At 38.3% G+C, this 24,586-nt stretch overlaps 1 protein-coding gene across 2 annotated transcripts in view; it reads left to right on the plus strand.

Annotated features, from left to right (window-relative positions):
• Window positions 1–24,586, plus strand: part of DPY19L1 (dpy-19 like C-mannosyltransferase 1) — a 111,591-nt gene that overhangs the window by 12,601 nt on the left and 74,404 nt on the right. The window contains exons 1-6 of one of the 2 annotated variants that reach the window (XM_073008969.1): window positions 5,401–5,417; window positions 5,978–6,002; window positions 6,604–6,691; window positions 10,664–10,801; window positions 13,226–13,346; window positions 14,107–14,200. In XM_073008969.1, coding sequence (XP_072865070.1) covers window positions 6,671–6,691; window positions 10,664–10,801; window positions 13,226–13,346; window positions 14,107–14,200 — 374 coding nt within the window. In that variant the 5' untranslated portion in view covers window positions 5,401–5,417; window positions 5,978–6,002; window positions 6,604–6,670. Of the gene's footprint in view, window positions 1–5,400; window positions 5,418–5,977; window positions 6,003–6,603; window positions 6,692–10,663; window positions 10,802–13,225; window positions 13,347–14,106; window positions 14,201–24,586 lie in introns of those variants that run through there. The other variant, XM_073008970.1, reaches the window with a different exon arrangement.

A 24,586-nucleotide genomic window follows, 5' to 3' on the forward strand; every position in this document is an offset into this window, starting at 1 on the left:
GTAATTTAACCGTTTAACTCAGCGAGGTGCCAGGTGTGATACTAAGTAGTGTAAAGATGAATTACACATACACTCAGCCTTGAGGCCGTTGCATTCTAGCAGAGGAAACTGGCATGTGTGTAACTAGCTATTTAGGTGCCGTAATAGTGGTATTATAGCTAGGATAGCTGGACAAGCAGTACAAAATGCCACATTTGAATTCTTTTGATTCTGAAGGACAAATTACAGATTTTTAAGGCAGGAACAAAGGCACAGAATCATTAAAACACTTGGGGTTTTAGGGGATTGTTGCCCAGTGCATCTAGAATGAAGGGTGTGTGGTGGGATTGACTGGAAATAGGCCCGTGTAGGCTACATATGTGTAATGGGAAGTCATGGGGCTTTTCAAGCAAGGGGATGTGATGCTTAGAGCTGTATGTTTCAAAATTGACTTCAACTCCTAGGATGGATTGTACTTGTTGGGTAGGGAAACCAACACTGATGACTTCAGCTTCTGGAAAACTTTGAAACTCAAAACGAACCCTTATAACAGTGAGAAGTGGCTAGTAATGTTAGGAAGGGATTGGAAATAGAACTTGTCAAGCTTGATTTGAAAACTTTATCCAGATAGATTTAAGGAGTGTCCTTAACTTCTTTTTATGCCGTTTTTCACTTGAGGGTTAGTAATGCCAAAAGTCTTTAGCATGCTTTAGGTACAGATGAACCTCAATTTAGGAATAGGTTGAATTTTTAAGTTTTCACTTATTCAACAGGATAATGCATATCATTTTGGACTTAGAATACATTTCTTCGGCCCGGCGCAGTGGCTCACACCTGTAATTCCAGCACCTTGGGAGGCCGAGGCGGGTGGATCACAAGGTCAGGAGATCGAGACCATCCTGGCTAACACGGTGAAACCCCATCTCTACTAAAAAATACAAAAAATTAGCCAGGCATGGTGGCGAGCACCTGTAGTCCCAGCTACTCAGGAGGCTGAGGCAGGAGAATGGTGTGAACCTGGGAGGCGGAGCTTGCAGTGAGCTGAGATCGCGCCTCTGCGCTCCAGCCTGGGAGACAGAGCGAGACTCCAACCAAAAAAAAAAAAAAGAATACATTTATTCATATAAATATTGTTACAAGACAAGGTCATTAAATGCCCAGCATAGGGAAGGAGGCAGCTCTGCCATGGTGGAAGGAGCTCAGGCTGAGAATTAGGACACCTGGGTTCAGCCGTCTCTAGCCACTTACCAGCTATGTGCCTTGCGGGGAATAGCCTCCTTAGAAGCCCACTCTTTCATTTGTAAAATGCTAATAAATACTCACAAGGTTATTGTGAAAATCAAGTTTTTTGTGGAGGTGCTTTGTGAATTTTAAGACAAATACTATTTATGAAGTACACGTGTAAGAGGAAAAAAAGTAAATTTTTTTTTAACTTCTGGATGGGAACGTTGATTTGTGGTCAGGAACACACCTTGGTTGCTGCGGTTGTGGGAGAGCAGACTGCAAGTTACAGAGCAGCACGAGGAGAAGCCCACCCTGGCCTCATGGTGCCCTCAAACCTTGGAGAGGAGAGAGAGAAAGGACAGTGAGTCTCAAACTTTAGCTTGCCGTAGACTCAACTGGGGAATCTTAAAATTACAGATCCCAGCATTGCTACTTCCCGGTGACCCTCACCACAGTGTCTAGGAAGGGCCCCGGCTTGGGGTAATTGGAAGAGGGAGGAGGTAAGAGCAGGCGGGGGCCCGGGTGCTGGTGGGAGATGGAATGAGGTTTGGGGACTTGGAGGATTGTCTGTTCAGTGTCTTCATCCTTTCCTCCCGCTGCGAGAGGGGAGGGAGCTGGCTGCCTATAGACCAGGTATCTAATCTGCACAAAATAAATGGGTGCTCCATTGGTGAAAAAGGATGACACACGTGTGTGTGTATCTATCAAAATATATTCAATTGATGTTATTAGGACATGATTTTGGATTATTTCATTCCTCCCCTTAATTATATCAAGCTTTATGCATTCAGCAAACACTTGAGCGTGCTCAGCTTTGTGCTAATAAGTACTGTAGTAAAGTATGGTAAACATTGTTTCTGCCCTCAGGGAGTTACAATCTGTTTTGTTTAAACAAGAGTGTAATTAACATGAGACGAATAATCTTCAGTAGAGTCCTCTCAAATCCCATAAGACTGAAAATTGATATAATGTGTCATATAGTCTGGTGGAAATTTTCTTTAATCAGAAAGAGTTAATGTAGCATCCTGGAGAGTCTAATTTAACTTTAGATTGTAGGTAATTTCTGTGCTTCCAGCAAAATTATGAACCTTACAAAATTCTCAGCCATAAGGATTGCGATTTTTTGAATTAGATTACATAGCAAACCTTTCCTTGAGCACCTTTTTCTTAACAGAATAGGTTTGGATTTTTAAAAAAATATATTTTATGTTCTGATTTTTTAAAATGCCGTATTTGTCTCGGTTCCTTAGAATGCCAAAACATGGCATATGTGTTTAAGTGGAAAAAAAGTGGATTCCCAATTTTGTTAGACTCTCAAAAATGTCGATAATCACTGGAATAAACTTAGAGAAAATAATTTAAAATATTATTTTCTGTAGGCAAGAAGGCAAGAAAAGCTCTTAAGGGGTGCCTTCAGAAGTTTTTGTCATTTTCCGTTTTTATTCTTCAATTACATGCTCACAACTCAGTATTTGCTTTACTGGGACTTTCATGTTCAAATGACATACATATGTATAATGTATTTCAATTTTTAAGTAAAATATATCTCCAAATTTTATACAAAATTAATAGCCTCTATAAAATATACTTCCTATGTCAACAGATGAATTGCAGCATTTTTTTCTTTTATATTTAAGATTAAAAAAAAAAAGGAGGGGAGAGTAGGAATACTTTAGGGTAAGTAGACCTAGGCTTTTGTTTCATCTGTTCCATCCTCTTTCTACAACAGCCATGCAGTGCAGGTCAGAGTTCCTGAGTCCAGCCTCCTTTTCTGGGTTTACTTGGTGTGCATTCTTATGCAAGTTACTCAACTACTCTGTGTCTCAACTAGTCTGTATACTGTGGAAATATTTGTACATATGACATAAGGTAGTTGTGAGGATTTATTTGGCTAGTACAAGTAAAGTACTTATAAAGTGTTGGGTGTGTAATAAGCATTCAAGTGTTAGCTCCGTTGTTTTCATCGTTATTATTACTAAGTTGAAATGAAAAAAGGAATTCAAAACATTGGGCAGATGATGAATGAACCCTGGAGACTGTGAAAGAATGTCAGGAACTCCAAGTGTTGTCCTTGTGTATTGTCTAAAAGGCACCAGAGACCTCTCTCACCTCCCATCCTTATTCTGAGAAAGCGAGGTATTTTAAGGACATAGAGGGATGATGACCTTGACAGATCCTAGTTAGCACTCCAGAATTGTGAAGGTCAAAGGCCAACTTAATGGCATAATAGGAAATGCATTACTGTTAAAGTCAGCAGAAGTCAAGAATGCCCCCTTTGGAAGGCAGCTATGCTCACCACTCTACCACCAACACCAAGAGTGCCCCCATTTATTGTTCAGTAATATTCTAAAAGTTTATTGTTTTTGTCAAATAGGAAGAAGAAACTAATAGTAAAATTATAAAACAGGAACAAAATTATTATATTTAAATAGTATTGTTTAAAATGAAGAATTAGGGCCGGGTGTGGTGGCTAACACCTATAATCCCAGCACTTTGGGAGGCCGAGGCAGGCGGATCACCTGTGAGATGAGCCTGGCCAACATGGCGAAACCCTGTCTCTACTGAAAATACAAAAATTAGCCAGGCGTAGTGGCATGTACCTGTAATCCCAGCTACTCAGGAGGCTGAGACAGGAGAATCGCTTGAAACCAGGAGGTGGAGGTTGCAGTGAGCCAAGATCACACCGCTGCACTCCAGCCTGGGTGACAGAGCAAGACTCCTCAAAAATAAAATAAAATACAATAAAATGGAGAATTGAAGATAAGTTTTAAAAACTATATGAATTAACAGTTTAGTAAATGAACTAAAAATAAATACATTGCAAAATAAATACTCTTCAAAAATAAATACCTTTACAATATCCAGTAATGTATAATAAAAATTGTATGAATATTAGCAGAAAAAAATGTTAAACTCACAGGAGAAATTTCATAAGAAATGAATATGTTAACAATATCTGTAGAATTCTTCTCAAGTACTGTCGAAAAACAATTTGAACAATTGAAGGTATATGTTGTATATATACGCACATGCCTATATATCCAACATATATATACCCACACCACATTTATGGATCTGAAGGCTCTATATTGTAAACATGTAAAATTAATTATTAATTAATTTTGTAAGTGAAAATCCAATTATAACCTCAGAGGGTTTACCAAAGTATAAGCATGGCAAGTCTTCAGTATGATAAAGGTTGCATTTACGTTCAATAGGAGAGAAATAATTTATTCAGAAAAGGATAGTTGAATCATTGTGAAAATAAAGACCAAATTTTATTATGTTAGGATGATTTTTTTTTTTCCTTAGAGACAGGGTCTTGTGTCATCCAGGCTAGCGTGCAACCTCAACCTCTTGGGCTCAAGTGATCCTCCCAGCTCAGCCTTCCTGAGTAGCTGGGACGATAGTTGCGTGCTTAGTAAAGACCGGCTCTTGCTGTGTTACCCAGCCTTGATTTAAACTCCTGTCCTCAGCTGTTCCCCCTACTTCCTCCAGCCAAGTAGCTGGGATTATAGTCATGAGCCTGGCAGATGAAATTTTTAAAGACAGAAACTAAAAGGAACAAATGGTAGACTCGTTAATAAGAAAAAAATTTTAAAATTTCAAAAGATGAATATATCTTATTTAAAAAAGTCAAATGGCAAACTAAGTTAGATATTTGTAACTTCAATTATCTAGAAGTAACTATTTGTGTTTCCAAGGCAAAATGGATTTTTAAATGAAAAAATATAACTAACTTTAAGAATAAAACAATAAGATCTGATCTATTTGGTTTTCATTTTTCTTTCTTTCTCTTCCTCCTTATTCTTCCTTCCACCTCTCTTCTTCCTTCTTTCCTCTTCCTCCTTCTTCTTTCTCCTACTTCTTCTTTTTCTCTTTCTTTTTTTTTTGAGAAACAGGGTCTCACTATGTTGCCCAGGCTAGAGCGCAGTGGCTGTTAACAGTCACAATCATAGCACACTGCTGCAGCCTTGAATTCCGGGGCTCAAGAGATGATGCTGCCTCTGCTTCCCCAGTAATGGATACGACAGGCATGTGCCACTGTACCTGGCTTGGGTTTCATTTCTAAGAGTATTTTCATAGTTTGATTCCTTAGTTAAGACTTATTTAATCAGAAGCCCGCCATCAGCTGTATCTTGTGATGTAAGAAAATTGAATTGTGTCTTCCAGGTTCATCTTAGTATGTTCTTTCTACTTGGACAGATAGCAAGGTATTGATTCTCATATGAGACTGATTTTTATTATTAGCTTGTTATCTCTCTCTTACCTTTTCTTCTTTTTTTCTCCTTTACTCGTTTCATTTTAAATTGGTTTAAAAACACAGGTAAGATTTGTCATAAAATTTCAGGCATTGCAGCAGTATATCAGAAGTGGTAGTTCCCTTTTTTCTCCCACCCCTAATCCTGTACCCCTAAGCCACCATATTTCTTTATTCTGAGTTATCTTTACCTGTTGATTCCATTCCTCTCTCAGTTCTGTTAGCGATAGTTTCCATCTAATGGTTTCTGTCTATTAGCGGATATTAGACCCTCATATATTTTGTTGAATGAGTGAGTGAATGAAAATGGTGACTGTAATGGTGACTGTAATGCTTAATTCCCTTATGAGCCAATCAATCACAATTTTAAATGTAGCCCTGGGGCTTTTGTTGAAGAGCCAGTATTCTTTTTTACACATTTCAATATTTGAAATGCTTATCTTTGAAATGGCTTTTCTGTAAGATGAACATGTTTATGCTAAAATTCTAATTTAAATTTCTTTTTTCTTACAGCTGCTTTTGCAGCAGTGTTGCACTGGTAAGATTTTTTTCTCCTATGGTATCTTATGCAAATGTTTATGACTTACTAAAGCTATTTCCCATACATTTAAAGGAATAATTTCAGCATGATCAGTATGAATATATATTACATGTAACACAATAGTCTGAAAAACTAGTTTAATTGATAAATCAGGGTCAGAATAATATAATTGTTTAATAAAAAAGAGATTCATTATTAAAGAGGCTGTATTTGAGACTCCACTCAATATTAATATGTTCATGGTGAGAGAAAGATTAATTTTTTAATCTTCTAGATAGAAATATGAATTTCATTAGATGTTTCTAAAATGGTAACTCAGTGACATTTACAGTTTAATCTATACTTTTATTGTACTTGACTTAAAATATTCTGGTTCATTTTAATTTTAAAATCTAATTTGATTTTTTAATAGAGGGAAATTTTAGTATAAATGCAATACATACTGAACGGAAAACAAATATAGATACTATTGTATTTGAGTTTTATTACAAAATTATCTGCAAGTTAGTTGATACTTTTATTTTTGCTTTTAGCTTAGTTTAAAAAATAATACTTACAGTGTAAGCTTTAACACTGTTGCTTTGTTTTGTTTTTCCAGGAGCCATATAACACACCTCTTTGAAAATGACCGTCATTTTTCTCACCTCTCAACATTGGAAAGGGAGATGGCTTTTCGCACTGAAATGGTTAGTTTTTATTTGGCATTTCATTATAGTACTTTAGGAATTTAAAAACATTTCAGATTTTTTATTATGGAAAATTTCAAGATGTTCCAAAGTAGAAAGAGTGGATGCTCCAGCTTCTACAGCTGACAGCCACAGCCGGTTTTCCTTCGTCTACACCCCCACTCACTACGTCTTTTTTTAATTTTAATTTTTATTTGTTAATTTTTTTTTTTAGACAGAGTCTCACTCTGTCGCCTAGGCTGGAGTACAGTGGCGCCATCTCGGCTCACTGCAAGCTGCACCTCCCAGGTTCACACCATTCTCTCGCCTTAGCCTCCCTAGTAGCTGGGACTACAGGCACCTGCCACCATTATAGTAGAGATGGGGTTTCATCATGTTAGCCAGGATGGTCTCGATCTCCTGACCTCGTGATCTGCCTGCCTCGGCCTCCCAAAGTGCTGGGATTACAGGGGTGAGCCACCGTGCCCAGCCAACTATCTCTTTTTAAAGGAAATCGCAGACATTATATCATTTCATGCTTTCATACTTTCATAAGTGCATAAGTGTCTCTAAAGATAAGACTTTGTTTTAACTATGGCACAAAACCATGGCACAAGACATAACTGGAAAACATTTAACAATATCCTTAATATCATCAAATAGAAATCAGTATTTAAATGCCCTGTTTGGCACTAAAAAAAAAAAAAGAAAGAAAGAAAAGCAGTTGATGTGTTTGAATAGGATCCAAACAGTGCCTACAGATTGCACTTAGTTGATGTGTATCTTAAGTGTTTTAGTATGTGAATTCCTTTACCTGTTTTTGTTTTGTTTTCCTGCCATTTGTTTGTTGAGAAATCCAGGTGATTTGTCCTATACCCACAATAATCCACATTCTTCAATTATGTTCCTGTATCCCAAGTTTCCTGAACATTTATGGATCAGAAGATTTGACTTATTTTCTGGCAGGAATACTTCCTAGGTGATGCTGTATACTTCTGTTGTGTCAGGCCAAGAGGCACATCATATCTGGTTGTCTCGCTTTCTGTGATGTTGAGATTGATCACTGGCTTTAGGTATTGTGATGCTGATTTCTCCTATAGCCTAGCCATCAGCCTAGGTTAGTTATTTCGTTATCCTTTTCAAACTGTGATACCTAGCCTATCATTTTTTTCCCTGCACTTATTAGCTATAATTCTTCTATTAAGAACTTTCACACAATACCTTTTGATTTCTCTCTGAGGTATATTTCATAGAGGAAAGACAAGAAAATGCTTTATTCTTTCTTTTCATTTACCAGTTTTCAGAAAAATAAGTAGCTTCCCTAGCATCTTCTAGTAGTGATCAATGGAGTACCTTCTTTTGGAGTATCATTGTGACATGATGGATTTTAACATATTTTGTAAACTTTCTTGTCCTTAGCTAGTAAAACCCTTGCAGCTCTCCCTGTTTGCCCTTGATGTGACCTCACTAGTATCCATAGGTTCCTTACTTTCAGGTACTACAAGGCATTTTCTTCTCAGACCTGGCATCAGCCAGTTTTCCAATGAGCCACCATTCCTGTCAGTGGCAGATGCTCATTGCTACTAGATTGACCATTGTATTTTGGCCTTTTTACTGAACAGAATTAGGCTACAAAAATTTTTTTAAAGAGAAAATAAATCAAGAATTTGTATTAATTTTTTAAATGGAAAGAAGATTAGATTTTTTTACTTATTTGATATTAATCTTTTTAGTTTGAGAATCTTGGTGTCAAATTATTGATTTGTTAGGAATAAAAGTGCCAAAGGTATAATTAAAAATATGATTACTGAAAAGAGTTTAAGATGTTCTTGCAGTTCGGTTCTTCACAGGGCAACCCCCAGAACTGGGGCTCAGCCCAGGAGGCCATGTGGGTTCTTGGCTTTGGGCGGGAAGGAATTCAAGAATGTGCCAACAGAGTAAAGTGAAAATGAGTTTATCTTAACAAAGTAAAGGGATGAAAGGGTGGCTACTCCACAGGCAGAGCAGCTGTGAGGGCTGCTGGATCATTGTTTTTAAGGTTGTTTCTTCATCATATGCTAAACAAGAGGTGGATTATTCATGAGTTTTCTGAGAACAGGGAGGGGAATTCCTGGAACGAGGGTTCCTCCCTCTTTCAGACCATATAGGGTAACTTCCAGAGGTTGCTATGGCATATGTCAACTGTCATACTGCTGGTGGGAGTTTCCTTTAGTATGCTAATGTATTATAATGAGCAATAAGGATGACTAGCGGTCACTTTAGTTGCCATCTTGGTTTTGGCAGGTTTTGGCTGGCTTCTGGCTTCCTTACTGCATCCTGTATTATCAGCAGGGTCTTTGTGACCTGTAACTTGTGAAACCAGTCCTGCCGAAATCCTGGGCTCCATTTTAACCTTAGGATATAGTCCACTAGGAATATACAGTAAAATTACAATATCTTACTGTTAATTGAAATCTTCTCCCAAGTTGATAAATAGTTCATTACTTTCTTTCATTTTTATTTTGATATTCAGGTAGTTTTACATTTTTGTTTTATAATTAAGCATATGTTTCCAAAATCAAACCGACAAAAGAAGGAAGGTATAGTTTTCTAGGGCTGTCATAAAGAAGTACAACAAACTAGGTGACTTAAAACAGCAGAAATGTGTTTTCTCACAGTTCCAGAGCCTAGCAGTGGGACGTTAAGGTGTTGATGGACCTCTTGTCTCCGAAGACTGGAGGGGAGAGTCCTTCTTTGCCTCTTGTCAGCCTCTGGTGGTTGCTGGCCATCCTTGGAATTCCTTGGCATGCTGATGCCTCACCCCAGTCTCTGATCCATCTTCACACGGCCTTTTCCCCTGTGTGCCTGTAGCTTTGGGGCCACATATTCCTCTTTATTTAGATTTACCAGTTGTGTTGGGTTTAGAGTCCACCTTAATCCAATATGACCGCATCTTAACTTGATCACGTCTGCAAGAATCCTATTTCCAAATAAGATCACATCCATAGGGTCTGGTGGACATGAAATTTTAGGGGACACTATCCAAATCAGTACACAAGGAAACATAATTTTAAAAATAGTGATATTAGAGCTAATACATTGGAGTATCAACACCATTTTTTTCTTTTTCAAGAAATTTCTGGGTAGGCATATCACTTTTGTATTTATGAGTCTTAAACCCAGTTTAAACTTTGGCAGCTACCAGGGCAGCTCCAGGCAAAACTGAAGATGCAAATACAAGATGTAGATTTATCTTGTCCTTCTCTGTCTTCCTTCATACTGCCACTTAGACTCCCCGTTAGGCTTCTAGTATTTTCTTGTTTTTTTGTCTCACATATTATTCCACTCTTGCTATCTTTCCAAAGTAGTGTGCCAAGCTAAAAAACTATCTCTTTTCTTCAAAATAGGACCACTCCCCACCCTCATCCCCAGTCCCACAGGGTTCTTACCTTATGCTGACTTGATAGGAGGGAAAATAATCTGTAAAATTAGGTGGCACCTGAGTGAAATTCATATGTAATAATACATCAGTGTATAACCTTCTCAATGTATTTGCATTTTTGCATGTAAATCCAGAGGAAAAATGACTGATAGTGTCATTTTGGGGATTAAAATAAGCAGTTAGAGGAACATTTTTGGCTTGAGATTTCTTGGTTCGTGATAAATTTTAATTCCATAATAAACCACTCACTCTATTCATAAGATAGCATTTTCTAATGGTTATATTGGTATGGGTAATAGGATTTTCTAAGTTGAAGTATGCTGAGTTGTATTATTTTGTAAATGCTGAAACTTTTTGAAGCTATTTTGCATTCAGTTATTTCAACTAAGAAATGTTTATGTGAAAATACATAGTTTTTTCGCAACTTTAGGATTTATCAGTGATCAGAAACCTGTGAAATTCATTGTATTAATAGCTGTTACTTGCTTAATTGCTTTGTTTTTCAAAAACAGTGTATTTACTTAGAAGAGGCATCATAATTGTTATTTTAACTGAGCTTATCCTTATTTCAGGGACTATATTATTCCTATTTCAAGACTATTGTGGAAGCACCCTCATTTTTGAATGGAGTATGGATGATTATGAATGATAAACTGACTGAATACCCTCTTGTTATTAATACGTTAAAAAGATTCAATCTTTACCCTGAGGTAAGACACTTTTTCCAGTTGTGACTTTTCACTTTTGTAAAACTTTTTTGTATTAAATGCTGATTTTAAATCTAAGATATTAGTTAATATATCAAATTGTATTTAATTTTTTAAAAGAAAATATGGGCCAGGCGCGGTGGCTTAAGCCTGTAATCCCAGCACTTTGGGAGGCTGAGACGGGCGGATCACGAGGTCAGGAGATCGAGACCATCCTGGCTAACACGGTGAAACCCCGTCTCTACTAAAAATACAAAAAAACTAGCCAGGCGAGGTGGTGGGTGCCTGTAGTCCCAGCTACATGGGAGACTGAGGCAGGAGAATGGCATAAACCTGGGAGGCAGAGCTTGCAGTGAGCCGAGATTCAGCCACTGCACTCCAGCCTGGGCGACAGAGCGAGACCGTCTCAAAACAAACAAACAAAAAAACATAAAGAAAATATGTATCTTGTGGAGAAATATGTAAAAAAGATCATTACTGATTTTGAGGAGAAGGCTTTAATTCTGTGGGGAACTGTTGTTGTGATTGCATTGTTTAAAAAATACAAAAACTAGATTTGGTGTACTTGTAGGGTTTATGCTAAGGGAGCTCTGTTACTTTTACATGTCATTTGTTAAATGTTTTCTTTCTTATCCTCATTTAATTGAGTGCACTTTCTTGAGTGGGGGTGGAGGGAAGGTGAGCCCAGTTCAGCAAGTGGAGATGACATTTGACCTCTCCTTTATCCTCCTTGCAAAACTATAAATTTGTTGATGTGGAACGCTAGTTCAATAGAATGTATACTTTAATGATTTTGTCAAAAGTCCTTCAAGATGATATTGAACTATCCACCAGCAGTGTTTTCGAAACTATTTATTTACCTGCATCTTTGTTAATTGGATAGACAAAGAAATTGAAGTCATATGATGTATTTCATTCATTGATTATATATATATTTTAGTGTTCTCTATATATGTGTATATAACACACATACATATACATATAATACATTTTTGCTTTTAAAAATAATTGCCAATTCATGCCTTTTATCTATATTTCTATTAAAATTTTATAAGAGCTCATTTATTATATACTGGATATTAATATAATGCTATATAATGAAACATTTTCCCCAGTTGTTTGCACTTTAGCTTTGTGTATGATGTCTGTGTATTTTTTTATACAGAAATATATCTATGAATCTTTTTTGTCTTTTATACATACATGTAAAAAACTTCATCTTTATAATCATAATTTTTTTATATTTACATTTTTAATTTATCTGGAATTCGTTTTGATGCATAGTGTGGGGTAGGCATCTAACCTTGAATTTTTTGTTTTGAAAATGGTATTGTGTGTAACCTAACACTGATGAGGTGTCCATCCTCTCTCCACTGCTTTGAAGTAAACGTTCTTCTTTATATGCAAAATTATTATACATACATGCTTGCATGTGTTTCTGGATTTTGTGCTCAGTATTGCCTTAGGTTGAGGTTGTGGGAAGTGGACTTTGAGATGGAGATTTACATGCAGGAAGTAGTTGAGGGAGTGACCTTAGGGTCAACACCTGAAGGGGGATGAATGAGGCAGGAGGAAGAGGAGAGCTTTGATGCAGTCACTGTGAAAGCCTCATCCAGTCCCTGGGCAGCTCTGGATCTGGGATGACCTTACAGAGTTGTCCTACCTTGAGAGAAGGGCCCCTGACCTTGATATCTTTCCCTATTGACTAGTCAGTCATTGGATGCAGATTGCCCTTGTGTAGGGGTTGTCACCTTGAGTGAATTTACTTTCTTCAGCCACAGGCAGTTCCCGGGGAGGGATGCAGCTTTCAGCTCTCACTTACCAGTCTTCCAACCAGCTGGAGGAATGAGTGCCTCACCCCAGAAGAGGGAATCTGGGGTGGCTTATCACCACCTATACCATGGCTACATTAATCTGTCTAGCCATTCTTGTGCCAGGATCACACTATTTTAATTATTGAAAGTGGTAAGACTTAATATCTGTTAAAACATTCCCTTTAGTTTTCTCGATACATTTTAGATACTAGGAATTTTGAATAGAATTATTTTATGTTTATGAATTAATTTGAGGGAGAATTCATATCTTAAATAATTCAGTCTATTCCAGTAGACCCAGTATCTTTTACTTGTGCAAATCCTCTTTTGTGTCTCTCAGTAGAGTTGTATAGTTTTTGAAAATCATAAATTTAGCGCTTTTTTTGGCCCATATTTTGTCCTTACCCATGGATGAACAATTGAAAACTGACCAGTGAAGAATCTGCCTAGGAGATTCTGAGCCTCATTTTACTACATTTAAAGGGAGCCAAGTGGATGGTATAGAAAGGGAAAATACGATAATTGTCAGAATATCTCAAAAGTATTCTAGTAATGAAAATTGTTTAGTATATTTTCTTAAGATGCCTCCATTTTTATTTTTTTTTTAAAAAAGGTAATTTTGGCCAGCTGGTACCGGATTTATACCAAAATAATGGACTTGATTGGTATTCAGACCAAGATATGTTGGACGGTTACCAGAGGAGAAGGACTCAGTCCTATTGAAAGCTGTGAAGGTAAGTTTCTTTCTGTGATATTGTCCAGTTATCTGTTGTAACATAATAAACTTATCCAGCATAATAAACTTACACTGTAAACTTACTGGTATAAACAACACCCATTTTATTATGCATATGCATTCTGCAGGCCCAGAATTTGGGCAGGCTTTAGCAGGGCTGGCTTATCTCCATGATTTCAGGGACCTCTGCTAGTAAGACGCAAATGTCTAGGAAGACTGGAATTAACTGAGAGGCTGCATTGCTCACATTTTGGCTCCTGGGCGTGGAGGACTGTGAGGCTGAGCTCAGCTGGAACTGTCAGCTGGGACACCTACCTGTGGCCTTTCTGGGTGACTTGGGCTTTTTGATAGCAAAGTACCTCAGAGTTGTAGTAAGGCTTTTCCTATGGCAGCTGAAGGCTCCAAGGCGGACGCTGCATGGCCTCTTATGACCTAGTCTCAGAAGTCACATGGTGTTGTTCTGCCGTACTCCATTGAAAGAGTCACAAGACCAAAGAAACTCAAAAATGGGGGCTATAGACCCCATACCTCCTGAGGAGGCGTATCTGTGAATTTGCAGCCCTCAAACCACCATTGCTTATTACCCTGATCGCATATATGTTCTGCAGTAGTGTTGTGTTTTCATGTGGGAACCAGGGCAACTATTGAATATATCTGGCCACCATTTTCAACATGAACACAATTTAATATAAATTGCTAGACACATAAGGTAATTTGGGTTAATGTGGTTAGAACATATGTTTTGTTTATTTTTAAAGGATTGGGAGATCCTGCTTGCTTTTATGTTGCTGTAATTTTTATTTTAAATGGACTAATGATGGCATTATTCTTCATATATGGCACATATTTAAGGTAAGATAATATTTTACTATGTGTTTATAAGATATAATAAAATAAAATAGTTGATTGCTTAATAGTTAATCATTGATTAATTTATAGTTCAGTTTTATGAAAATATCCTAAAATACCTTATTATCATAAAATCATTCATTATTTGCATGATTTCACCACTGCCATGGCCCATCACACTTAAGATAGTTTTAGAGGTATAAATAGAGTTGGGAATACTTGATAAATTTAATTTTTTTTTTTTTTGAGACAGGGTCTCACTCTGTCACCCAGGCTGGAGTGCAGTAGTGTGATCTGTGCTCACTACAACCTCTGCCTTCTGGGTTCAAGCGATCCTCCCACTTCAGCCTCCTGAGTAGCTGGGACTGTAGGTGCACGCCACCAAACTCCGCTAATTTTTTGTATTTTTTGTAGAGACAGGGTTTCACTATGTTGCCCAGACTAGTCTCAACTTCCTGAGTTTGAGTGATCTGCACATCTCAGCCTCCCAAAGTACTGAGATTACAGGCATGAGCCACAGTGCCTAAATTTTAAATATTCATAGGCATTTGGGCATAAACAATATATATTCCATATATGGTTATGGAATATCTAATATATTGTTATGGAACAATATATTCCATTTGCTGTATGTATGTGTATATGTGTGTGTGCTGAGATGTGTGAAGTCTGACTTCTTACTATAGTTTTGGTGTAAAAAAAAGTCTGCAGACTACTGCTTAAGGTAGCATGAGGGAGCAGCTTTTACCTTAGAGCATTTGGGTCTTTCCAGATAGCTGACTCCGTTCTTCTTCCAATGTCAATGGCTGTAGATTGTTTCAGCTCCTTCCAGTATACATTATTTGCATAATATATAAGGGAAAAGACCACTCATTATCAAATAATATTAATAACTCTTTACTAACGTTAAAATAGAAGTATTTTCTATGTAATATTTAGAAGTATCTTCTGTACAGTATTTAATATCTGACCTGATTTAGTTTGTAGTTGAGCAGCATTCCTAAAACTAAAAGACTACTTTTTTAAGGCTTTTTATGTTTACTTTTCTTCTTTCTTATTTGTTTGCCAATTTATTATACTGTATATGTTTGAAGTATTTTACCTTGAGATTATCTTTAGAATTTTCTTCCTTGCTGCTTATTGATTCTTTGTAGTACAGAAATTACAAGAATTGTATGTGATTTTCAATTCGGGATAATGAGTTTGAATTTGCTATTATCCCATTATCTCCCTTCCTTTGGAAGTGTGGCATTTTCAGTTTAGTACCTCAAAGATCTGTTGAGTTTCTAGCCCACCGTTTGGGCAAGCAGTTACTTGATAAGCATTTGTCAAACGAGGAAGCTGTTAGAAGATCAATGTAAAACATATTTGCATGTAGATTTAAGATACTTTAATGTTAATATTTCTGACTTAGGTCTAAGAAAATTATTGTTTAATTGGGGAGACAAAAATAAAAATGCATAATTAAAAGATGATGTGAAAGATTTTGTTTTTGAAACAAGACACAGGGAAGTAAGTTAAACCAAAAGACTATGGTAATGAGAAAAGGGGGCTGACTTGAGGGAAAGTGGACCTGTGTGCTTGCATCCTAATGAGCCAGAGGGAGAGAAACTTGGTGGTGTCTATTCATTTTGCTAAGTACTGCCCATCTGTCTACGGGTAGCTTTATTACATTTGGGGGATTAGATTTTAAATAAGAGAAGTTAGAATATGAAACATGGCATGTTTGCTAAGCTGCTAATCTACACTTATGCTACCTTTTTGTAAAAAAAAAATGGGGTCTTGCTATATTGTTGCCCAGGCTGGAGTCCAGTGACTATTCACAGATGTAGTCACAGTGCACTACAGCCTCAAAGCGCTAGCTTTAAGCAGTCCTCCTGCTTCAGCCTCCCAAGTAGCTGGAACTACAAGTGTGTGCCACTATGCCTTGCTACTTTTTTAATTGAAAGAAGAATTTATACACAATTGTTAAATCATTCATATTTTCTTGTAATGCTTGTTATAACTGTTTTTTCAAAGGCAGAAGGTACAACATCTACTGAAGAGAATAGAAGTTTCTGGTTTCAGTTGAGGGGTTCTTGGTGGTTTTGGCTCTGACCTGACCTTTCTCAGTCTTTAACCCCTGTGGTGCCTGGTAGGCAGTTTTCTGTCTACATAAGAGATGCATATTCAGTTGTTCAGTCAACACATACAGTTCATACCAAGTAGTTTCTTAAGACTGTTTGGGCTCTGAGAGCATGGGAGTGCGACAGGGTGTGTGTGAATGGAAGATAGACAGGAAGGAAGGATAGAGTGCTTAGAACTCCAGAGGCAGAAGGAATTTGTTCTGCATGGAGGGGCCACTTCAATGTGACCTTGTAGAATCAGAGGTATTTGGATAGGTGGAAATAAACCATGAGGATAAAAGCATACCAGGGAGCGGCGAAGGCCAAAATCTAGTATGTGGAAAGCAGGTAATAAGCAGATCAGTTTTGCTGGGATGCATGTTCTTCAGGGAGTGTTGTGAAGGATTCAGATGGGAACAGTTGGTTGTGCTGGATGATGAAAGGCCTGGGTAACTGACTGGGTTGAAACCTATTCCAAAGCAAGTGAAATAAATACAAAAATTGATCAGTATAAGAACAGGATTCAAGTTGAAGTATGATCTCATGGAACACTTGACTTTCCCCATTCCTCAAAGTCAAGCAGTGATTACTTCAGCACAGTGTTTGTCAAATTGCAGGGCATCACTTATTAGAGAGTTTTACAATTGATTCAGTGGGTTGAGCCCATTTCATTTTAGATGAAAAAAAAAATACTACAAAGTAGATAATATCATCTATCACACTAATAAGGATAGATACTATTTAGAGAAACTTCCATTTGCTATATATATATATACACATACACACACACACACGTGTGTGTGCTGAGTTGTGTAAAGTCTTCTTACTGTACTTTTGGTGTAAAAAAAGTCTGTAGACTACTGCTTATGGTGGCATGAGGGAGCAGCTTTTACCTTAGAGCATTTGCGTCTTTCTAGATGACTGTCTCTGGTTCTTCTTCCAATGTCAATGGCTGTAACTTGTTTCAACTCCACCCACTTGACTGCTTTGTGCTTTAGCTGGCCCCTTCTGTGTTACCCAACTCTTGGACCCCATGGTTGTCTGCACTAGCAGCACATGTTTTTATTTTTCCAGATTTCGTTTTGCTGTTTGTGGGCTTTTTCTTAACCCGGAACCATCTCTTTAGCTCTATTCAAAAGCATCCTAAACTGAAGGTTCTTGCCACAGTTGATCCTGATGTATATTATTTTGAATAGAGACTCTTATCACTTCTTTTCTATCAGTGTTTTTCATTGCATTTTTGTATGTTTTTTGACCCGAAGTACATTTAGAGGTTTCAGATTACTAGTTAGTTCTTAATGTTTTCTTTCTTGATGGTTAGTCACCCTTGTAATTTTATGAGAGGGATAAAGCTGCAGACTTCTTAAAATATGGGTTAAAAATAAAGAGGAAGATATCTAAAGTTGTTTTTAGGATTAAAAAAATAAATTGTATTATATACTGAGAAATAAAAGTTGAGATTTGTCTAGCAGGTTAGAAATTTGCAGGCAGATCGACTGTGACATTTTAAATTCAGAAGTCTATTTGTCTTGAAATAATATACATATAAGTTTTTAGAAGCCAGGTAAGCCAGTCCATTTCACCAGAAATGGAAGAAGGAAAAATAGAAAACAGCCAAATGGTGAATGGAGCCAGACTGCCAAGCTCTAACTTGAGGAGATGAAGTGAGATCTGTTTTGCAAACACAGCCTACTCATGGTATAATTCTTTTTCTGGAATTCTCAGTATTTTAGGTTTTTTTTTTATAAAATACTCATTGTTAATTATTTTTTGAAGCTGTATTGATTTATACTTACCGTTATTTATTTCATAAGATACCCTGATATTTCTTAGCCACAGACTAACAGTTTCTGAAGGCCAGTTTCTTAAGACCCAGTGTGTGGAAATCTCTGTTCTGCCAGTAAGAAGGAGCATTGGTTGTTGGGCAGTTAGAACTTTCCCCATAGTTTCTTCTGGAGGAAATTTATATATGCTTAAGGTTCTCTTATTTATAAATAGAAAAAACTTTTGTTGTTGGACTCTAAGGCAGATATCAAGCAGGTGATACTAAAGCTTTTATTCTTTGCCCTTTAGTGTGATTTTAGTAATATTTTGGAGTTCGGGGTTAGTTCAGTTATGGTGCATTGTTGAGGAAGAATAGATTGGATAGTATATTAAGCTGTTAAATATGTGTATATGTTTAACAGTTCTCTGGAAAAATGCATATGTATATAAAGTTTATTATAAATTTTACTGCTATGTAAGGATGAGTGCAAACAATAACAGGGTTTCTAAGGAGGAGTTTTTTTCTTTCTCTTTGGAAAAGGGTGCCAGAAATACTCTGACTAGCTGAAGTAAAAGAGGGAGTACAATACTGGGATACAGAAGCCTGGTGGAATCAGAGGATCATTGAAAAAAGTGCCTTTGTTTAAGGCTTATTCCTTTGTGGGTGTTAGATTTATTCCTACTGGCTGCCAGTTCTTCTTTGCCCGTCGCTGTCCTTCAGGCTTGCTTTCTTGCTTCCTTCCCATCCACCTCAGAATGTGTTTATCCCTTACCTTCTCTCTCACATGACAAAATTAAGACAAAACTTTTTCTTTTTCTTTTTTTTTTCTTTTTTTTTGAGACAAAGTCTCACTCTGTTGCCCAGGCTGGAGTGTGATGGTGCAATCTCTGCCCACTGAATTTTCCGTCTCCTGGGTTCAAGCAATTCTCTTGTCTGAGCCTCCTGAGTATCTGGGATTACAGGGGCGCACTGTCACAGCCAGCTAATTTTCGTTTTTTGTTTTTTTTTTTAGTGGAGACGGGGTTTTACCATTTTGGTCAGGCTAGTCTCAAACTCCTGACCTCAGATGATCCACCCACCTCGGCCTCCCAAAATGCTGGGATTACAGGCATGAGCCACCGCGCCCAGCCAACAAAACTTTTTAATTGGACTTTCCTTGGGTCCCCTTGCTATCCCCATCTAGTCTCCCACCCCTTCCTCCTCTCCCCAGCAGTGAGGCCCTGGTCCCATTCACCTCTCCCACTACCCGCTTGTGCAGCTGCTTACTTAGCAGCCCTGCCTTTGATTGCTTGATTTGTTTTGAATCTCAGGATGGTGAAATGATACATGAAACCACCCAGGGTTTTCACAGACCAGGGCTATGGCTGGCCAGAAAGGACTCTGGTGCTGTCTTTTTGAGCATCATTTTCTTTGTAGCATTCTTCCCTGATTACTGCTGCCTCTGTCTTCAGAGTTCCTACTGCTCTCCTTAAAACTGGAGCTGAAGGATAGACAGAAATTCCTTTGCCTAAGATAAGCGAAATATGGTCGAATTATAAAAGTACTTAAGTTGATTTTTAGATCATATGTTAGAATCTTTGAGTTCTTTTCTGTTCAGTATCCTATGCGAGGTTGCCCCCAAAATACCCCATTAGGTTTTTAGACTCTTCAGCCTGTGATTCCTTTCTAGATCAAGCGCCGTCTGAGGAGGTCTTCTGGAGAAAACAGTGGGCAGTGAATGTGGCTGATGAGTCATCCTGGGGCAGACAGAACAGTGCCCCTGTGGAGTGTCTCATTGTTGACTGATAGCTGCCCAGTCACTGCTGCCTACTTGGACCTTTGTTTATTGTACCCCATGCAATACTTTCACTGAAACTTTACTTTTAAATTATTCCTTCAGTTTATATTGAGGATCTTATAAGAAACAGTTGTGTGAAATTTCTTACTTTATTTTATGCATTGCTATCATGTGAGTGTATTATCTATGACCCAGTAAATAAATAACCAGTAAAAAAATACTTTTTTATGTGTAAAATGTTATGACTATGGAATCGTGTAAAATCTTTATATACATTTTTAAAGATGAGTAAAATGAATACTTATGTACCCATGACACAGATTTAAAAAATAAATAAATTATCAGAGCTTTCATACTCTTAGCATTCCTTCTTAATGCATTCTCTTTCCTTCCCTCAACCCTCAGAGGAAATGGCATCCTAACTTTTGGACCAATGTTTTCCTTGTTTTTCTTTATGATTGTGCCACTCATGTGCATATCCTTAAATAAGGTGTATTTAGTTTTTAAAACCTGAGTATCAGGCACAAACCTAGCTGCTTAAAGGAGAGGACACTATTGCCATTGTTAGATGAAAGTTCCCAGAAGAAGAGAGTTTCTGAGTCATGGTCTTTAGGTTCCCTGAGGGAAATTTCTGAGGCTGTCAGGAGTTCAGCTGAGCTAGGGGAGGGAGCTGAGCTGCCAGGTATGGGAGTGGCTGGTTAAACGGACAAGCCAAAAGTGAGAGTTAAGCCTTTAATCATTTACTGTAATGGTGTAAGTGAGATGTGAGGACCAGGATATCTCACCCTCATCAAAAGGGAGCAAAAGGCTCCTGCAGTTTATGGTTCTTGAGGTGGTGGGGCAAAGGAGAAGGGCTCAGAGCCAAAGAGAGCAGAGTCTGAGTCAGAGTGGGGAGCAGCCACTTTAAGGAGCCCCTCTCCACCAGGCCTCAGCAGAGAATGGGACCAGGAAATAAAGGTGCGTGGGCTAGGAAGGCAAATATAAGAAGAAGTTTATCTCTCAGAAGTGGCTGAGTCGTTGACTACAACTCCCCTGAGAGAATACAGTACACTGGCTCTGCACCAAGCCTGGTGTGTGAAGGGCGTCTTTTTCCCTGTGACGCCTGCCAGGCAAAGCCCTGCATATGACCAGGCCTGAGAAATCCCATATATGTTTTCAACCAGGAGCGTGATTCCTCAGGACATCAGTAGGCAAGGTCATGAGCTAGTCCTGGGGTAAATGTGGGACTCGGTCGGTAGGGACATCTGGCAGAAATGCAGTGGCCACGTACTGAATATCCAGCAGAAATATGAGGGGAAGAGCTGTTCCCTCTTTCTAAATTCACCACTGTTTACCCTGGCTCTGTGGAGCATATCAAAGCAGAACAACTTCTGTGAGTGACATAAGTGTCTTTAACTGATGCCAGCAGTAAAGCATGTGGAGCCAAGATAAAATACATATGAGAATCTGGTCCAGGCTCACACAAATAAAATGTGGAGATTTTGGGCATGAGTCAGTACTTGGTTCTGGATTGGCCACCTTCCATGGTTTGTGTACATCTGTCCTCTTGGCATTTTCCTTTGCCATCCCATTGGGATTTCCTTGACTACTCTCCCCTGTTGGATCCTCCTGTGCCCTTGTCCTGTTTGTTCCTCTTTCTTGGTTTATTTTCTCACTTTGGTAGACCTCATCTTCTAGTAAGTAGGTCTTGAGAGTAGATAGCTGGGAAGTAAACATTTAGGAAACTTTGCATATTTGAAAATGTCTTTATTTGCTTCCATATTTGGTTCACTGTTTGGCCAAATATTGAACTCTAGACTTGAAAACATTGTTGGTTGCTGGCTGGGCGCGGTGGCTCACACCTGTAATCCCAGCACTTTTGGAGGCTGAGGTGGGCGGATCACGAGGTCAGGAAATCGAGACCATCTTGGCTGACATGGTGAAACCCCATCTCTACTAAAAAATACAAAAAATTAGCAGAGCATGGTGGGGGGCGCCTGTAGTCCCAGCTACTTGGGAGGCTGAGGCAGGAGAATGGCGTGAACCCGGGAGGCGGAGCTTGTAGTAAGCCGAGATCGCACCACTGCATTCCAGCCTGGACAACAGAGCGAGACTCCGTCTCAAGAAGAAGAAAAAAAAAGAATGTTGATTGCTTCAGACGGTGCTATTCAGATGTTCCTAAGTTATTCAGATTTCTAAACCTTTGTATGTGACCTGTGCTTCCCCTTCCTCTCTCTGGAAGATTGTAGAATATCTTCTTTGTCTCTATGGTTCTGAAATTTCAGAGCAGTATGTCTCAGTGTAGATCTGCTTTCTTTTTATTTATTTATTTTTTTTTTTTGAGGCGGAGTTTCGCTGTCTCGCCCAGGCTGGAGTGCAGTGGCCAGATCTCAGCTCACTGCAAGCTCCGCCTCCCGGGTTCACGCCATTCTCCTGCCTCGAGACTCCCGAGTAGCTGGGACTACAGGCGCCCGCCACCTCGCCCGGCTAGATTTTTGTATTTTTTAGTAGAGACGGGGTTTCACCGGGTTAGCCAGGATGGTCTTGATCTCCTGACCTCGTGATCCGCCCGTCTCGGCCTCCCAAAGTGCTGGGATTACAGGCTTGAGCCACCGCGCCCGGCGGTAGATCTGCTTTCATGTGTTCTCTTGGACACTTGATGGGTTGTTTCAGTCATGTCTTTGATTTCTGGGAATTTTCTTGAATTATTTCTTTACTTACTTTATTCCCTTTGTTTTCTGATTCAGAACTTTTATTGTTTGGATGTTCATAGTTCCCATCCTCTAATTTTCTTCCCCCCAACCCATTTTTAATTTATTTGGCTTTGTTCTACATTCTAGAACATTTTATCAGCCTTATTTTTTCCTACCTTCTGCTGAGTTTCTATTTTTCATTATCATGCTTTTAGTTTCCAAGAAGTTTTGTTTGTTCTATAAACATTCCTTTTTAAAAAATAGTATTTTATTTTTGTTTCATGGATTCAATAAATTTTCCCTCTGAGGGTATTAATGATGTTTTTACCCTCCCGGAATAACCTTGGCATCTTCTAGCTTGTGTTTGTGTGTGTGTGTGTGTGTGTGTTTGAGCCATAGTCTCACTCTGTTACCAGGCAGGAGTGCAATGGCATGATCTTGGCTCACTGCAACCTCCGCCTCTGGGTTCAAGCAATTTTCTCTTGCCTCAGCCTCCCAAGTAGCTGGGACTACCGGCATGTGCCACCACACCTAGCCAATTTTTGTATTTTTTAGTTGAGAGGGGCTTTCACCATGTTGGCCAGGATTGTCTTGATCTCTTGACCTGGTGATCTGCCTGCCTCAGCCTCCCAAAGTGCCAGGATTCAGGCGTGAGCCACCGCGCCTGGCCTCACTTGTTTTTTTAAACATCTTCTTTACCTTCCATGTTAGGTGCTTTCCTTAGATGTCTGGCAAACTTAGGCTGTCATGGTTAAGGCTAGAAGACCAAAAAAAGCTGTATAGAAGCTCTAAATTGTGGGTGGAATCTGTTAAGGTTGAGTTTTTATATAGTTTGAATAAATGATGTGAGCAGAACTCAGAGTGACTGCCAGTTCTTTGGTTTGCCTTTAGATGTAAAAGAAAATATAAAGTAACAGATGTCTTTTAGGGTTGTAAAAGGGAGGTGCGGTGTTTTATTAGGTTAACTAAAATGGAAGATTATAGAAGATTTTTAAAGAAGTGATTGAGTAGAGGGGAGAACACCTAAATGAGTTTAAGAGACTGTCTTCTGTGTGAGAATGGAATAAGGTAGTGTTTGCAAAGGACCCAGAGGAATGCTTGCCTTCCAAAATATTTTTTGGTTGAATACATGAATTGATAATTAATAAAATATTGAAAGAAAAACTTAGCTTATGGTTACCATATGTGAAAGGCACAATAGAAATATATTATCTATCATATAAGCTTTACTAGCATTTACCGATTTAGCAAGTGTTTTTCCAGTGGACTCATTCTGAAGCTTTCCTTCTGCAGATTCCAGTCTTCACTGAAGACTGTTTTTGATTGGAGAAATTCATGTATAACGCTTATGTGCGAGGCTCTAGTCTAAACTCTTTGCAGTCAGAAATTCATTTAATCCATATGGTTACTCCATGAGATAGGTAAACCACTTTATAGATGAGGAAACTGAGACACAAGGATATTAAATAACTTTGATGAGGTCATTGGCAGAGTAGGGATTTGAGTACCAACAGTGCCTCCAAAATGTGTGCTCTACTGTCTTTGAGAATACATTTTAAGTGTTCTTTCCACAGCAATTAAATTGTCTGCAGCTTTAGTTAATTTTTGTTTAAAGATTCTGCATAATGAAGAAAAAAGTGTTTATTCCATTTCCAAAGTGAGTGGTATTTATATTTCATAAAAAGTTTTACTTAAAATGTTTTAAAGATACATGACACTAAGAAGGATCTAGACTTTCTGTTCTCTTTTCTGTTCACATGTTCCAGAATATTACTGTTCCATAATAGTTGACTTCTGAAGGATTCTGAGGTCCCAGGATTTTTCTGTTCTTCAGCTGATATTTCTGTACGCATTGTTTTGGTTTGATAGGTGGAAGTTTACTCTTTCTAGTATTGTCATTTTTCGGGATCCTATTTTGCTCCATTTGTGGCTGTCATACATGTAATTTTATACATGTAATTTTATTCTAATAGTTTCCTCAGTTAATTTTACTTAGAATCATTTATTGAACTAACTACACATTGGAGGGAAAAGTAACATACTGCGTGTTGGGGGGCGGATTCTTAAATG

Source organism: Chlorocebus sabaeus, chromosome 21, assembly GCF_047675955.1.
Source record: "Chlorocebus sabaeus isolate Y175 chromosome 21, mChlSab1.0.hap1, whole genome shotgun sequence".
Classification (NCBI taxonomy): domain Eukaryota; kingdom Metazoa; phylum Chordata; class Mammalia; order Primates; family Cercopithecidae; genus Chlorocebus; species Chlorocebus sabaeus.